At 38.3% G+C, this 17322-nt stretch overlaps 1 protein-coding gene across 1 annotated transcript in view; it reads right to left on the bottom strand.

Annotated features, from left to right (window-relative positions):
- Nucleotides 1-17322, bottom strand: part of MGAT5 (alpha-1,6-mannosylglycoprotein 6-beta-N-acetylglucosaminyltransferase) — a 121004-nt gene that overhangs the window by 51136 nt on the left and 52546 nt on the right. Inside the window, exons 4-5 of the mRNA XM_032692864.1 lie at nucleotides 7291-7367; nucleotides 5721-5810 (exon numbers count right to left, since the gene is read on the bottom strand). Of these exons, the coding sequence (XP_032548755.1) occupies nucleotides 5721-5810; nucleotides 7291-7367 (167 nt within the window). The remainder of the gene's footprint in view (nucleotides 1-5720; nucleotides 5811-7290; nucleotides 7368-17322) is intronic.

Genomic DNA, 17322 nt, shown 5'->3' with positions numbered 1-17322 from the left:
CGAATCAGACCAGCTGTGCCTCCTGTAGCTGGTACTGAATTCTATGCCAATCAAATGCATTAGGTAGTCTTTGATCATGCTCAGGAAGTTATGTGCACCTGAAAAGTCAAGTGTTCCCTACTTGGTTTTGAATCACATTAGTCACAGCCCTGCCTGGAGTATATACAGCCAGCTCCTTAAGGTTAAGCTGCATGGCACTTTAGAAGTTCAAAATTTAAGTGCTACATGATTGCAGGTATTAGTGAAAAGCTGGTGTTCTGAATTGCTTTGAGGTGTAAATGGCTAAATTTATGACAAAAAAACCCAAACAAGAAAACCCAAGAAATTTGACGAGTATGTTTTATAGAAGCTTTGCAGGTATTCCAGTAACTCTTCTTCAGAAACTCACTGAAACTGAGGTAGAGATTGCAGCACTTGACTCTATTACAGAGTAAGTACTTCAAGCACAGTTATAAGAACCTGGCAAACATCTGTAGCACTGGAGTAGTCTAAGCATCTTCCACATTAAATCAAAGTATACTCTGCCCGCAGCTCTCCAAATCCAAAATTTCAGAAAGTCCTTTATGCTTTTAAAGAGTCACAGTGGGAGTTGAATAAAGCAGAGGCTGAAGGGTACACTCTCTGAACACCTGGGATAATATCCATTTTGGATTCTTCTAAAGGGCAGGTGCAGCCCAGCTATGGGGAAGAAAAAGTAACTTTCTTTGCAGATCAGGTGAACACACTACTGCTCAGTGTACTCCTATCCATGGTACAGTGTTGATCTTAAGTATCTTACATCAGTCCCAGAGTGAAAAATACCCACCCACCCCCCACAAACAGTGCAATATCTGGTGAAAGAAGGTTCATGTTTAAATTTATTAGGCAGCATGAAGGCAGGCAGAGAAGAGAACATGTAACATTCACTTACAAATCCCTTCGAGAATTTAATGTGAAAGAACTGCTTCCATTGGGAAGGTGACTTTCTCAACTCCTGTATTTTGTTTAGCATTTCCTCAGTGACAAGTGTCATTTCTAAGGTGTTACAGAATCTGCAACGTGCAAGATGACTGACTGCCTGTTTAGTGAAACGGAGGAGTGTACAGGTAACTTAAGATTTGGTTGTTTCCAAAGGCAATTTCAAACATTGGGTGTTGGGTACCCACAGCCCCAGTGACATTGCAACACAACATTTTATACTAAATCAAGTTGCATTGATTGATTTCATCAATCAACAAATGGTCTCTCATCTAACTTCAGTAATGTCCACTAAATTTGATAAGTCTTTTACACTGGCATTTATGCCTTTTCCAACAAGACATAAAAAGACTAGTCCTAGTTTAAGGTGACAGAAGCAGAAAAGGTAACTGAGAACAAATCACTCAAATTCAGGCCAATACACTAATAGACAATTCGGGGACAAAGTGCTGACTATCATCAGCATTTCAATTTCTTAGGGACATTTGTAAGATGACTAAATAAGTCTGAACTTTTTCTGCTTCATATTTCAGAAGACAACATAGTTTTTGTCAAATTTCTGAGTATTTACATAGAATTCAAAGAAGCTGGTTTGATGTTCCATTCCTCTGAAGAAATGCAAACCATTAACTCCATGTCACAGATTAGCTTACACATGGAGCCAAAGTTGTGGACAGGGGACTTCCACATAATGTGAGCAAACTGCAGTAAAATAGAAAACCCACAAAGATTTAAGGAACCTCTATAATTATGATTCCCAGGAGTTTTCACTAAAATGTGCCTCAGACTACAACTTTCATTCTGGAAACAAACTGATGTTCAAAATCACCTTTGGTTTGTATTTTTCTGCTTTATCCCTCAAAGCAGAGGGATAAAGAAAAATACTCCCACAACCAAACTATATGTTCTGTTTCCACCAAGTCTGAAGGATTGAAAACAAGAATTCTCTGCAGCAAATGTGCAAAAGCTACAGGAGTCTCAAAGACTGGAATTCAAAACAGCTTTAAGTCTTTTGAAGCACTGGATTCCAAGATGGATACCAAAAATTACACTTGGACCTGAAAGGGGAGTTGGAGATCCAAAGTCTGGGATTTTAGAGAGACCTGCCTGGCTCCAGCAAGTAAACACCAGTGTCATGATCCCTGGGAGGTAGTAACTTGTATCACAGCTCCCTGCTGACCACCAGGCACAGCACAAGCCCCACTCCTGTGTGCAAAGCAGTCCTCTGAGAGAAAGCAAATATGCAGATAAAGAAAAAAAAAAAAGAACTATAAGCCCCCTTCATTTTTTTTTTTAAAGCTGGAAAACAGTGTGAAAAATTCATTTTCTAGAAGATATTTTTAAAAACTTCCTTCTTCAGCTGCAAACTGACATTTTGCAGTGAAATATATTTTGGTACTGCCTAGAAATTAATTTTTTCACGTTTTTCCCCAGAGGCAATGCCATCCGTGAAAATTATAACTGTGCCAATATCATTACAGTGTAAAAAACCTGCCTGTTTCATAACTAAATTAAAAGAAAGTAACTTCTCTATGGGCAAGTTTGCATCATGGTTAAAAGGAAGCAAGTTCAACCATCCAGATAGTTTAGCATTAATTTAACTTCCTTTTTAATTTGTGCTGTTTCTAATCCCTGTTTTGCTCTGTTCAAGACTCTGTTCAAATCTGTTTTTGCCATTCAGACCATTTGCGCCTCCAGTCTTCAAAGGCTTCAGCACAATTAGTGTTTTGAAGACCAGAGGGTGGTGAGGCCCTGGTACAGGTTGCCCAGACAGGTTGTGGATGCCCTATCCCTGGAAATGTCCAAGGCCACGCTGGATGGGGCTTGGAGCGACGTGGACTAATGGAAGGTGTCCTTGCCCATGGCAGTGGGTTGGTAAGTTTTAAGGTCCCTTCCAACCCAAGCCATTCTGTGATTCTATGACCACACAGGTGCCTGTCATGCATCAGGAATGATCCAGTGCCTGCAGTAAGACAAAAGCGCAAAATTTCTTCCAGCTTCATCTGCAAGTTTGTATGGGGGACAGCTTTAAATCAAAAACATAAGCCTGAATGTGCTTTCCTTGTTTTGCCACACTTGCCACATTTTGGTACAGCAGGCAGGACACAAGAACACTGGAGAAGGGCTGTTCCTGTTTCTGCAGGAGTGTCATCCAAAACAAGGCAGAAGAGGCAGAACTGCTAATACCTGCACTTGTGCAGACTCTTCAGAAGAGAAGACTTGGGACAACCTGAACTTTGACAATACTATTTCTATTTTGCAAACACACATGGCAGAAGGCTGGGTTTTATTCCAACCATTTGTCTCTAAAGCTTAACATAAACTGTGGGAAAGTTACTTTGTGCCTCTGTGGTTCTGACCCATGTTACACACTAAAATGCCATATTTTGGGCTCTGTTGTTTACAAGTTTAAAATTGCATAACAAAGAGTACTAGATGAGCATAATGTAATACCCTAACTGAACTGCTTCAGAAGGAAAACGTAGATCCAAAAGAGTATGACAGAGCACAGACGCTTGTCACACTATATTGTAGAGCAAAAGTAGACATATGCACGATTTGATGCACATTTTGTCTTTTCAAACTGAGGTTGTGCAGAATTTGATGCATACATTGCCTTTTCAAACACAGCATGCACGCACACAACCATCTTACTCCTATACTGTAACCCTGAAGTAAAAAAAGAAAAATCTTAAGAGTAATATCCTTTCCAGTATCCTAATGCATTTTAATATTTTAAATCAGCAGTTTTGACTTGAGAGCTCTGTAGACACATTTATCATTCAGCTCTGCAACCATACTATAAACTGTCAACTCTTCATCACTGTCCACTTTGACAAATTACTCTAGCAACAGCATTTCCAAGTTATCCCTAGCAGCCAACACACCTCATAAATCCATATCATTGTGGTGTTATTAGAATTTCATTTCACGCTTGCATTCGCAAACATTTAAGCTTTCAACCTCTGCTGCTGGGCATTAATCATTAAATTAATCATGGTATTAAGAATGCCAAATTTAAACTCAAGGTTAATAACATGCTCACCCAATATTAGTTTTACATTCTGTCATAAGAAAACACTTTACAAAAAAAAAGGACAAGACCTTTGTCTGGAGTTGCCAAATATGCACAGACTAATTGCACTGTTGTTCCTTCATGAAATGAAAAGCTGCCCAAATTTAATATTGCTGCTTAAAGAAAAAATTCAAATCCCGAGACCCTGGAAAAAACAACCATTTGGCCTCTGTAAGTCCGCTCACATTTGGCCATGAAAGATCAATTATGAAAAAGCTAACAGCATCGACTGAGTTTTCAAAACTGATGATTAGAGAAGACTGTCGTGTAAAAAACTGATTCAACAGAAATACAAATAATAAATGTCATTGAAGAATGTTAGATTCTCTCATTCAGTTGAAATATATCTTCATTTTTAAGATATATCTGCATTAAAAACATGAAGCACCTGCTGGTTGACAGAATATTAATGACCAAACATAACTCTGCTGATGCTAAAACAAGACCTTCTAGTAGAAGACTTAGATCAACCTCAGATGATTATGAAACCATATCTCTAACTTCTATAATAAATAACAAGATAAATAATATAGTCATCTTGTATCTTTTCCTTCTCTAGCTTCACAGCCCATGAATAAATCAACACTTGGTACTGGAAATGCAATGAGTCAAAACTGTGATTCAACCCAGCCTTTTTCACATCTTCAGATACACGTTTTGGAAATGCATTTAACTATTGCTGCTGCAAGCAATGCCATCAAAAGTTCAATGACAGTCAACTGAGTAAATTAATAGCAACTGCTTTCATTACAACTGAGTTACTTATTATAATAGACTTACTGTTTTAATCTCAGATATATAATTTAAAAAATCAGCCTCACACTGCCAATCCTGCAGAAGCTAGGAAATTAATATTAGTTTTCAATTCTGCAGCCACATTGTCTCTTGCAGTTCTTTACAAGCAGTAATCCACTAGATATCAATAATACCCATAAGATCAGTTGCTGTAAGTCATTGAAATTTTACTAATAAGAAAGAGGAGGCCAAGTGATTGAATACACTTGACTGCTTCCGGCACCCACACTCCAAGACAGTAATAGAGCAAGTAACAATTAACAAAATTCATTCTTGGAAAACAAGTGTTGCTCAGGAAATAAAGAGAAACCCAGCAGGACAAGCACCCAACTCCGCTGTGTACAGGACAGCTTTGGTTCTGATAGATACTTCAGCCAATATACTGCCAACTTCACTCAAAAACTCAATGTTCAGGGGTTTTTGTTTTCTTTTAACAGATCCTGCAATTCACAGTCTCCAAGCAGGAAGAGGCCATGCTGCTTAGGACAATTTACCAACTAGTTCCACTTTCCAAATTTTACATTCCAAATGCCTTCCCTAAAATGCCTCCCTATTAGTACCTCAGAAGCTACATTGAAATCAACAGAAAAAGTGTTCAAAGGCAAAGATCTAAGACTGAGTTTCATATTTGGGTTTAACAGAACACCTAGTGTGGACTCCCTGGAGAGTTGCTGCTTACATCACTTCAGTTACAAACATTAGAATTCTCCAGGCTAGAAACCCCTGGAGAGCTTATGAATAATAGCAATGCATGTCACAATAATTCCAATAAGTTTTTCCTCTTCATAGAGTTTTTCTGAAGAAAATTACGATTTTGTTTGAGAAAAGTACAGTTACCAAAACTTTGAAGGCAATATGATGTTCCCCTTCTGCAGATTAAAAGACTACTGACCTCACTGAGGTAAATAAAAAAGGAGCACGTGGACCCATCTACACCATAACTTGCATAACAGGGATCAGATCGCCACATATCTTTCATCCACTGCAACAGAACAAAAAACACAGTCTGTTAGGTTTAAGTACAATGAAATAACTTTCACACCAAACTCAGGAATAACAGAGGAAGCTGAAAGCAACTATAAACAACCAGATAAAAATTAAAAAATTACAAAATAACAAAAAAGGGATTTTATTAATATTTTGTAGCATGCTGCATCTCTGCTTTCAGTTACACTGGGGAAGCAACAGCATAGCAGATGCGAGCACAGTTTGTATAAACTGGTAACCAGGCAAGCAGAGACAAATATCAAAAGGAGAATATAATCGAGATCCAGACACATGACTGTGGCTGCATTGTGAGTGTTCCCCATGATACGCTCACTCTAGAATTTAAGAGATCATTTCAGTTACCAAGATCGAAATCTGCCCAATTCTGCCAGGAATATGCCGTTTTGGCAGAAGCAAGTCATTAATTGCAATTCATATTTTTATATTCAAATAATGCAAGACATAGCCACTATGTGGCCAGTTTGTCAAAACAGATTGAAATACAGACCAGAGATTCAAAACATACAGATTTTTAAAAAAATCTCACAGTTGAAGAATTTTATTTAGAGAAATAAAGGCAACATAATTTCACAAATACTTTGGTAGTTAAGCAATTTTGCTATTGTACCTCACTAGGCATAGAATCACAGAATGGTTTGGGTTGGAAGGGACCTTAAAGACCACCTTGTTCCAACCCCCTCCCCCTTCCACTAGACCAGGTTGCTCCAAGCCCCATCCAACCTGGCCTTGGACAGTTCCAGGGATGTGACACCCACAACAATAAAGCAGTATCCTTACATTTGACATGTACATTGGGGAATAAAACTCCAAACACTTCATCTCTGCAAGTTTGGTGGGGGTTGTTTGTTTGTTTTTCTTGGGGGGGGGGGGGGTGTGTTTGGTTGCTTGGGTTTTTTTTCTCTTTCCAATCAAAGTCTGATGGCTTTGGTTATTTAGCCTTTCCAAACGCATTATTACTAAAATATAGGATTTATGTAGAACCCACTGTGAATCCCAGAGTTCTGGGTGCATAGTTAGGGCACCGCCTAGCTCATGAGCAGAAGAGGCAAAACGCTTTCAACAGAAAAGGAGAAGACAGGAACCACATAGAGATGTGGGCAAAGAGAGGAAAAAAGTGTAAACCTATGTCTTACTGAAACAGAGCGAGAGACCCACAGAATCACAATCCTGGGGTGGGGGAATGTCAAATTACTTATCATGGGGAAAAAAACAGAGTTTTTCAAAAAGGAGAAGTTTCTGAATGACAAGATATAATTCAAATAATAAGGCATTTCAATAAATAATATAGCATTTTATTATGATATGGCAACTTTTTTCTGTCTTAGGAGGATGTCATTTTATTTCTCTGCAGTAGTAGTATTAAAGGCTTGAGGTGAGCAATGCTGTAGTGACATATACTCCTAAAGATCCTCTTTTTAACAGAACACACATAAGATTCAAACCAGTTCACTTACCCTTATTTTCCCTTCACAGTGAGGAAAACCATCCATAGGAGGCAATTCACACTGCTCTTGGGCTCCATTTATGAGATCTAAAGAAAAACACAGACCATAACTGAATTTCATTTTACAGTTCTGACAGATAGTCTAATGAATCCCGCCTTTTATTTTCACCAATCCACAATCCAGCCTGACTGAAGGGTCCTACTGTGTAATATTTGTTATAACATTAAATTTGTGCTTCTTTTTGACCATAGAAGAAAATGGTTGCGCACATTTAAACTCTGACTTGAAGTAAAAGTGATGAATTACAAAAACTGATCTATGAAGGCTTAAAAATAAAGCTAATCTATACTGAGAATAACAAGAAGAAAATATCTTTCTAATCAAAGTGTGCTTAAAACTACTAATTGCAACAATTTGTTTTGAATTGTCAAATACTTATAAGATGTATATTGCTCTTAAATATAAAAACTAGTTTTTCAAGTTCTGTTATCATTTTATCAAATATCAATGATCCAAAACTTGGCATCAGATATATGACCCAATTAATAAATGTTGCAATATGATCTAACTTTACAACTGAGTAGCACTACATCACATCTCATAAGAAATATTTCCTATGGTCTCCCATGATTTTTTTCATTCTAGATTATTGCAAAACATTAAAGAGTATAATACACAGCAACACTTCTAGCTCATGAGCCAAGGAAAAAACAGCAGTTTTAAAGGACATTACCACATCAAGTCCAGGAAGGGACTTTCTTCTTAGAAGAACCCTATAATGTAGGTCTTTAAGGCAAGAAAAACTATTACCACAGTGAAGAGATTCTTGTCAAAGGCAGTGGAGGATAAGGTTTTCAATTTAGGTAGTTCATCCCACAGTTATCTATATTATACCTGTATGATTTCTTGCTTTTCCCACGGGCAAGAATCAAGATCATTAAAGCCAGACAGCCATCAATCTAAGAACACTTCATGCTATGGTAAAAGTGCATGATTTTATGCACAATATGCTAATTAGAAAGCCCAGAAGAAAATAAAAAAAAGCTGCAGTATTAGAAGGAAGTAGCAGCAAGAGCGGTGGATAAAAGTTAGAATGTTGCATTACAGTATTATACACAAAAAACCACCACCTGGTCTAGCAGCACATAGGTTTTTCTGCACAGAGTTTTGCATATAGTTTCTTTTTTTTTTTTTTGTACATAGCTTCTTTTAAAGATAAAACTTGAAATGTGAGTTGCAAAATTGAGTTGATGAGAGAAAGAAGAATCACGCCAGGAAGGTGACACTTCTTTGGCAGTCTCTGCAGCAGGAGTAGTTTCACAAACTGAGCTGTACTGCCAATGACAATAGCACTGAAGGAAAGTAGTCTGTATGATGACTTTGTAATTTCAAATCAATAAGCACTTTCAAAATATTCTCTCTGTCTTCTTATCTTTGTGGGATTCTTGCAGACTAGACCATTGACATCTAAGGCTCTGATTTCTGCTCTGAGTAAGAACATACAGAGCATGCATACAGATAGCAGCAATTTAAAAGTATGTTCTCAAGTCAGTCAGTGCAGCTACATAAGAATGGGACTTTTTGTGGATTTTTTCTTTCTTTATTTTTTTTTTAATACAAACTCATTGGCCTGAATGCAAAGTAAGAGTTTTATGTAAAGCATGTCAAATTCAAATCTTCCTAAAATAAAAAAAGACATCTGAAATCTATGATACATCAGAGATGCACCTCAAATACAGGGAAAGTTCAACTTTCAGCATCATATTGAATTTAGGGCTGAAAATGCTGAATGGCTGGGTACAGCTTGCCAACAGGAATGATCCATCAATTCTGCCATTTAAAATAAAAAAAATTCTTCTATCTCAAGCTAATTATGCTATCATATGATGGTTTTCTACTTCAAAAAGTTAGTCAAGAAAACCCCCTCTTCTTCTGAAGTCCTTTTAAGTATAACTTTTTATTTTACAGCATTCAGTGCCAAGTACCATGTTGCATTTAAATGGGTATCCCACGGTCTGTCAAAGAAAGAAAGGACAGAGAAAAAAACCACAATGGTCTCATTTTTGGTAGATACACAACTGTAGTCTACCTGTTTGCTTTGTCATGCATAAACAGGTTTTCTGCATCCAAGTGTGTTTTTGTAGTTGGGCAGTGATCTGTGCTACTGTTTATTGCTCACAAGGTTTTACAGGATCCCTGTATTTGCAAGATCTACTTGCAAGAACAAAAACTGCCCTCTTCCAACAATCACATATTGCAGGAGCCACACACTTCAACAGCTCCCATCAGTTGCTGTATCTGTATGTACCACATACAGATACTTTTCAAGCAGAAAGCCAACCCTCCCAGCCCTCCCTGTTCCTGTCCATTCCAAGAAGTAAAAAAGAAGAGACAGACATTTTTGTCAGCACAAGTTACAGATTTTTCCAGGCTTCTGGGGCCAGCAGCACTAGGTGTTTTCCACAGCAGCCCCACTCTTGCTCTCCCATTGGGATGACTTACAGACAAACAGCGTATTGATCTCTCTGGGATAATCTCTATGTACAGCTTGTACAGAACACTAATGCCCACCTTTATCACCCCTAACCATGTTAAAATGCATAGTGAAATACTAATGTCTCCAATAGTATTACCAAGAGCACCTGACAGATTTCCCCTCCTTGCCAGCAAAAGTAAACACTCCTAGGATTCACCTTCCTCAAAAATGTTAGTCTTTTTTCCAACATAGTCCACAGACTATGCAGATGCTTTACACATTCATGAGTTCCCCGCTCCATCTTCCCATTCAGCCTTACTACGGATCTATATCCCAAACACCTACATCAACTTTCACTTGTTTCATTCACAGCTACTAATCAGGTAATAGCATAGTGAAGGCAATTCTATAAAGCTTAAATATAAACTGTAACATGAAACAATTTACATAAAGTATTATCCAGAGCAGAACAAAATGTAGCAATATATGCATACAAGAGGAAACGAATGTGAAAGAACAGGAGAAGGAACAGAGAAATGCAACTCTGTTCCATCTGAGTACTCCCTAGAGAAGTAGCCTTTCCTTTGTATCTCTTCACAGGAAGCCCAGCTGATGCAATCAGACTGGAAACACATCTACATCAAGGATTGCTGTCCAAAGCAACCGCTGCCTGCAGAAATGGGCAAGTCAGAACTGGTTTCCGAACATAAGACTTAGAATTCAATGCAGAACTCTGAATTCACTACTGAATAATTCTGATGGTTCCAGTCAGCTACTACTTGCACTAAAGTCGTACCCTTTCTTCTTGCACACAGTCAGTGACAGTTCCAGGTTGAGAAACACCCCTCTCAACTTTTCTTTTCTTTTTAATGATCAGAACCTGCACGAAGAATTCATTTCTGCTCCTCTTGCTGCTCACTACTAACTAGGCAATAAGTGTGTGCTGGAGCCTGTTGGTAACAGGCTACTAAGCCTGTGGGCAACAAAAAGGCTCCTTTCCCATCCTCACTAAGCTACCTGATCTGAACTGTAGTTATAAACAAAGGATCCGTCCTTTAAAACTTCTGAAGTCAAGGACGCTGTGACCAGTCTCTTAAAATACAAACTCATAGCTACAAACCAACAACCAAGTCCAGCTTGCCCTCATCAAACCCTGCTGCACAGCTGGAGCAGCAGAAGCAGCAATGGTTGGACAGCACTGCCTGGCATGTCTTGAGCTCAGTGTGGGACCACACTGACATGTCAGTTCACTCCCTTTTTTATGCACAGGCTTCAGCCATCCACACTAACTAGGAGTTGGCTCTTCTTAAACAGGCATCCAGGAGGTGAACTTGCCTATCTCATGGCAAGCTCAACCAGATACCAGCAATTTACACTTCTAAATGGATTATAAAGACAGGGGGGATGAAGATGCAGATCTACACATCAGGACCTTTCAAAACATGAAAAGCCAAGTATTAAAATACAAGTCAAGACTTTAGAGTTTTTCATCATTTGGAGGTAACAAAAACCTCAAACACTAATAATTTCTGAAAATTCATATTAAAAGGACTGGATAGATGTATTATGCTGTTAGCAAATTCATGTTGGATAGTCTTTTCCTGAAGGGGAAAAATACATTATTAAGCCAGACATTAAAGTGACTTTTGTTGGAAAAGAGTATTTGAGAAACCACAAGGATTTTTATCCTTAATTAGGATTTATGTAATTTAAAATGCAAGTTTTGAGATCTCTTTTCCCAGCCAAAACTTAGAACTTACAGCCAAAAAAGTTAGTTATACAGCAACTGTCAAGTTAGTACAAAGCAACAGCAGTTAATATACACACTTTTTTCTCTTTAAACTTCATGTGAGCCACAATGTTAATTTCTATTTTACAGACACCTGTTTTTGAAGTCATGAGCAGCTTATCTCCTCTTGACTGCTGTTATGCAAAGACATAATTATTAGACATTTATCTCATACTATGTTACATTAAAAACCAACGCATTGATAAATTGAAAACACTAATGTATGTTATAAATCTAAGAGCATGCAGTTGTCACAGATAATGCTGGAAAAACTGAAAAATATTGATAAAACACCAACCTAATGCAGAGTCAAAAAAACCTCTTTAAATACTGTGCACTGTTTGTGAGGTTCTGGGATGTTTAAAATATAACTAACAAACTCAATCCCCATGTTTAGAAGGGAGCCATATGTTCACTTCACAAATGATGTACAGCTTTGCATCAGACATTGTTAGTGCACAGCAAGTGAACCTGAACTTGTGAACAATCATCAGTTATTTCAGTGCAAAGTCTGGCACGTCAGCATGAACAACATGGCAGATTTAAGCTAAGCCACCTAACCTTGCATGGGAAAAGATGCTTCTTCCTTGTTGCTCAATATGAGCAACTACACCTGCTAGAGCCCCAGCCCTTTGATATTGCTCTCTCTAAACACCAGTTCACAGGTACAGGTCTTCATTGTCTCTTGCAATTAAACTCCATGTCCATAGGGGTTTTTTTAGTGAAGGTCTACAACACCCAGATGAGAATTATGTGGTTAAAAGCACAGAAACTGATTTTTTGTTTGCTTCCAAGTTACTCTTTAACAAAAAAATAAAAATGAGCAGTAGTGAGCGCTGCACATATATTTTAGCCCTTTCCTATATTGCACATTCTTCAAATAATGTGCTTTGTAACAGGCTAAAAATTCTGCCTCAATTTTCTCCATCAGACAGTTAGGAAGTCTAGAAATATTCCACTAAGACAGTAAGCTGAAAAAGAGTTATAATTAGTCACTCAGCAATAACTGCTGTTTGATAGGTACTCTGTTTGTCATAAAAGTTTTAAAATAGTTAAATAATATTAGTTAAAGCAAATGAAAAGGCTGCAATACTGCTGAAGCTGCAAGTTGTGACACCAGAAGCCCACCTACTCTGCTAAAGCCCAAGTAGCATTCTTTAAAGAATGGAAATATATTAAGAACATGACACAAAAATTGATATACTTTGGAACTTTGAGGCTAAAACTCAGATTTTTAGACTAGCAGAAAAAAGCATATTAGAGTATCTTTTGATGACACATAGCGTGGGTTATAGATCAAATCAAAAGTGTTGCCATCAGCAGATCTCATAAAATCAGGAACCTCCTTAGTATTACAAGGTCAGAGTAATCATATCCATTCAGACCTATTTGAAAAATTTTATCTCTGTTCTCCTTCTGGTTTTGATCATTACATGTAAGTACTATTTTTCTCTTGCTTCTATCTCAGTTCCGAAATCTCGTATCTATGGTTAGACATAGACTGTAGTTAAGGCTAGTTTAGTTTGTATAAGGTCTCCTTTCCCTTCTCCCACTAATTAACACATTCTCAATTCAATTCACATTTTTTATCTCCAGCTGGTAAGATTTCTTTTAAGAGAGAATTTGCAGTGTGAGTTGAAAGCACTAACAACATATTCAATGAAATGAGCTAAAGGTTTCAAGACTTTTAAATGCAGAGCACAAAATGCTTTCTACTAACATTTTAGAAACTTCAGTAGCAAAGCATTGGTATGATTTAAAGAAAATTAACTTTTCTACTGCTAGCCCATCCTCACACTTGCTGTGCTGCTGTGCTCCATTAACGCCACTGAAATCAATGCAGTGTTAGGAGAATTCAAGTTGTAGTCAAGTGGTTAATCAAAATGCAGCCCAGGGGACCACTAACAGCCCCCTCCAGCATCAGTGATACAGTTTTGCACTGCAGTGGAAAACATTCACGTGTGGTCTTCTGCACAGTCACTACACTGTGCTGCAACAGCCAGGTTTGAAAGCACACAAATCTCTCCACCTCCACACTACTGCCTTTGTGGGAGGCAGACAGCACAATGGAAAAAACTTCTTAATATTATATATAGTGGGGGAAAAGAATACAATGCATAAGGCACAATAAACATGAGTCAAAGCAAAGCATCACTTTGAGAAAGCTGCAATTTTAGCTACTAGAGCCAGTGCAGCCCCACACCCTCTTGCACCTGGTACACACTGATGCTCTGTGGGGACAGCCAGTTTGTTTTCTAAGGCACAACACACCACGTTAACTAAGGCACAACACACCACGTTAACTAAAAGCCTACTGTAGTCCTCAAGATAGGAGGGTAGCTTTGAAAATTAAAATAGTATGCAGTGTCTTAGATTTTTTTAGTCTAGTGTGTCTCTGCAAGTACAGGACTATGTTGTAAGTGTGGTTGCAGACTGCTAAAACTAACAAGGCTGTTAAATGTGTAACAAAATTCATCAGAGCCCACGGAAACAAATCCTCTCATCGTGAGGTTACCTGCGTCTTTCCCCCAAAACCTAAAAGGCTTCAGTGGGGCAGCTCCAAGTTTTTAAGAATAAGGACATGGAAACACCATGACAAAGGTCCTTCTCACCATATAACATTAAATAAAAACCCCCTTCTTGCAGCACTGCCAAAGCTGACTTGTCAGCCTGCCTTGCCACATACTCAGGAAGGATGCCAGATATCTGACAGGCATCCAAGCCATCATGTCTTAAATGACAAGTATATACTGAAATCTGCATCCTAATGAGTGACTTTAAAGATGTTAAGACTAAAGTTGTTAAAAGAGAACTCAACAGCCAATACAGCAGAAGTTAATGTGTAAGGCAGAAAAAGCTGTGGGAACTTTGAACAGATATAGCAAAAAAATTCTCCCTCATTGAGCAGTGCTACCCACAGGAACTTGACACTGAACTGCTGTTAGTTTTAGCAAGAGCTTTCCAAGCACCAGCTACATACAAGGGGGCGTCTGAGGAGGATTTAACGTGAACTTCCACTTGGTTCATTTTTATGGGATCAAAGACACAACTAAAATCCTTCAAAGTGACCCTTTTCCAGGCAAATGAACACTTTGTAAACAACCGGTCTGACACAGTTTTCAGTGCAATTATACTATCTGAGGCATTAGATGGTCATGCTTATCAAAAATTTAGCTTTTCACTGAACAAGCACAGTAGAGTGATGACAGTGCCCTCAGAGCACCTTGGCCCTTGCTTTAAATCAATATTCGTATTTTTAAAAAACTATTTTGCAAAATGTACTTTAAGAATTAATACCACTATTATTTAGCAATGTTTTAAAGCTTGAGGAACAGAAACAGTTTCTTTTAGTTTGCTTAAATGAAGTTTTTCCATAGCTGCTGGAACACAGCAAGAGTTCACAATTCAGAAAAACACTCCACCAACCACCTAAAACAAACCTAATCCACAACACACAAACCCCATACCTCCTGTTTACCAAAGAAATTCTCATGAAGAAAACAGAGGGCTGATTCTTTGACCATGTTTGTGCAAGCAGATTGCCCCATCTGATGAAATACATGAAATATGCTAGTGCAATTCTGTCCCACAAATATCAAGGATTTCTTTCATAGTTGAATAGTACAACTGTTATAACTCAAGTTGCCAAAACCAAACTGATCTTGTGCCTGTCACAGGGAACCAAAGATGCAGCTACAACAGTAGCAGCTGTGTAGCCAAGTTCTGCTTGAAAGTGCAATGGTTTCATATTTCCTCATTTCCATTTAATCATCTTTACAACAGCAACTTTGAGGGTGTCAATTGTGGCTGTGCCTCAAAGCTTCCTGTTCTAAAGGCTGATGAAAACTCTTATCTGCTAGACACCCAAGGTTTAGATTAATACTTTCCTGTGTGATATGGGAATATATTACCTCCCACAAATGCAAAAAGGATGGCTATCAAATATCTCAGAAGCTTTTCAGATATAACTTGGATAAACAGAGAAAAGAGGGAAGGAAAGAAGATTTTATTGCTTTCAAAACAAATCAGCCGATGCCTCATAAGCGCCTTAACAATTCACTCTTTCATAAACGAAATGGAGGTTCTGAAAAAGCAGTTGAAAATTGTCAGTATCAAAACCACCATATTGTTTGATCTTTTTGCCGAGGGAAGAAGAAAAAGCAAAATATGGTTATGATTTTACACATGGTTCTAAAGAAGAAAAAAAAAAAGTAACACCTAACCTCCCACTCAAGCTACCGAAATGCTCACGGCTTTGCTTTTGAACATAATCTATGCAGCCTCACCCTCTAGCACAGGTCCCACTCTCAGCTCCTCTAGGACTAGGATTAAAGGCATTTATGATACTGAGAGTTCATGCTGTATTATCCTCTCATACAACCCAAAAGAGAAGAGAAGCTGTTTTGCTCTTGGGCTTCCCTTAATGAAAGATTCCACAAAACTAACTTCAGAGGAAGAACTAGGTGCAGTACCACACTAAAAAAACATTAAACCTAAACACAGTGAGGATATGAATGCACACTACAGTCTACATATACATAACCATTAGATTGAGAGTCACAGAATCATAGAGTGGTTTGGGTTGGATTGGGTTGGAAGGGACCTTAGAGATCATCTAGTTCCGATCCCCCTGCCATGGGCAGGGACATCTTCCACCAGACCAGGTTGCTTCAATCCCCTTTCCGTCTGATCTTGAACACTTCCAGGGATGGGGTGTTCACAATCTCTCTGGGCGACCTGTACGTGTGCCTCCCCAGTCAAAGACTTTCTTCCTAATATCTAACCTAAACCCACCCTCCTCTTGTCCTGTCACCCCATGCCCTCGTAAGAAGTCCCTCTCCATCTCTCTTGTAAGCCCCCTCTAGGTACTGGAAGGGGCTCTAAGGTCTCCCCAGAGCCTCTTCTTCTCCAGGCTGCACAGCCCCAGTCTCTCAGCCTGTCTTCAATAGGAGAGATGTTCCAGCCTTGTGATCAAAACTCAAAAATGAATCAAAAGAAAGTTCGAGTTCCCCTACTTCAGAGGCAGTTAAGTTACAGTCTTTGCTAAATCCTCAGCAATTCCTCCTACCAACTGCTATCACCTTCTTATCATGAATGAGCATAATCCAGATGGATTTTCTGCAGATCCTTTTATCTGCCAAAAACTCTCCACATCACCATAGAGTGGTATTTTCCATGGCAGATTTCACCACTACTGTCTCAGTTCTACATCACATTTGATAGCCAGAGGTGGAACAATTTAAAAAAAAAAAAACAAATAAACAACAAACCCAAACCACTTTTCTCCATGTCTCACCAAATAAAGAGTATAACTGTTGAAGAGACCTTTGTAAAGTAATGAATACCTTGATTTCCAAGCAGCCCTTAAATTTTAAATAATCATATTCTTAAGATGCCTGCATGTCTGCCCGAAGTACAATTATAAATCTTGGTCAAATAATATATTTTTCTTATGGTAGGTAATCTCTAAATACCAACACATCTCAAGTTTCAGTATAGTAATGAAAAGGCTACTCTATTGAAAGAAAAGTTCATGGGCTCTGTAGCAAGTAATACCTATCACATAAATCGCTCATTCAGGCTACAGCGGTCAAAGCACAGGCTAAAAACTATCAAAACTGTTTTAAAGAAGTCAAAATATTTCTATTAGGCTGTTACAAGGCACAAATAACCACGATGGCTACTGTTTGGCCACAGATTCTTCAACTTCTGACTACATGAATAATTCAAAACAAAGACTTTTTTTCCAAACTGCTAAATAGTTTGATTATTTTCC

The sequence above is a fragment of the Chiroxiphia lanceolata genome, chromosome 7 (genome assembly GCF_009829145.1).
Source record: "Chiroxiphia lanceolata isolate bChiLan1 chromosome 7, bChiLan1.pri, whole genome shotgun sequence".
NCBI classification, from domain to species: domain Eukaryota; kingdom Metazoa; phylum Chordata; class Aves; order Passeriformes; family Pipridae; genus Chiroxiphia; species Chiroxiphia lanceolata.
This window is presented reverse-complemented; position numbering and strand designations above follow the sequence as displayed.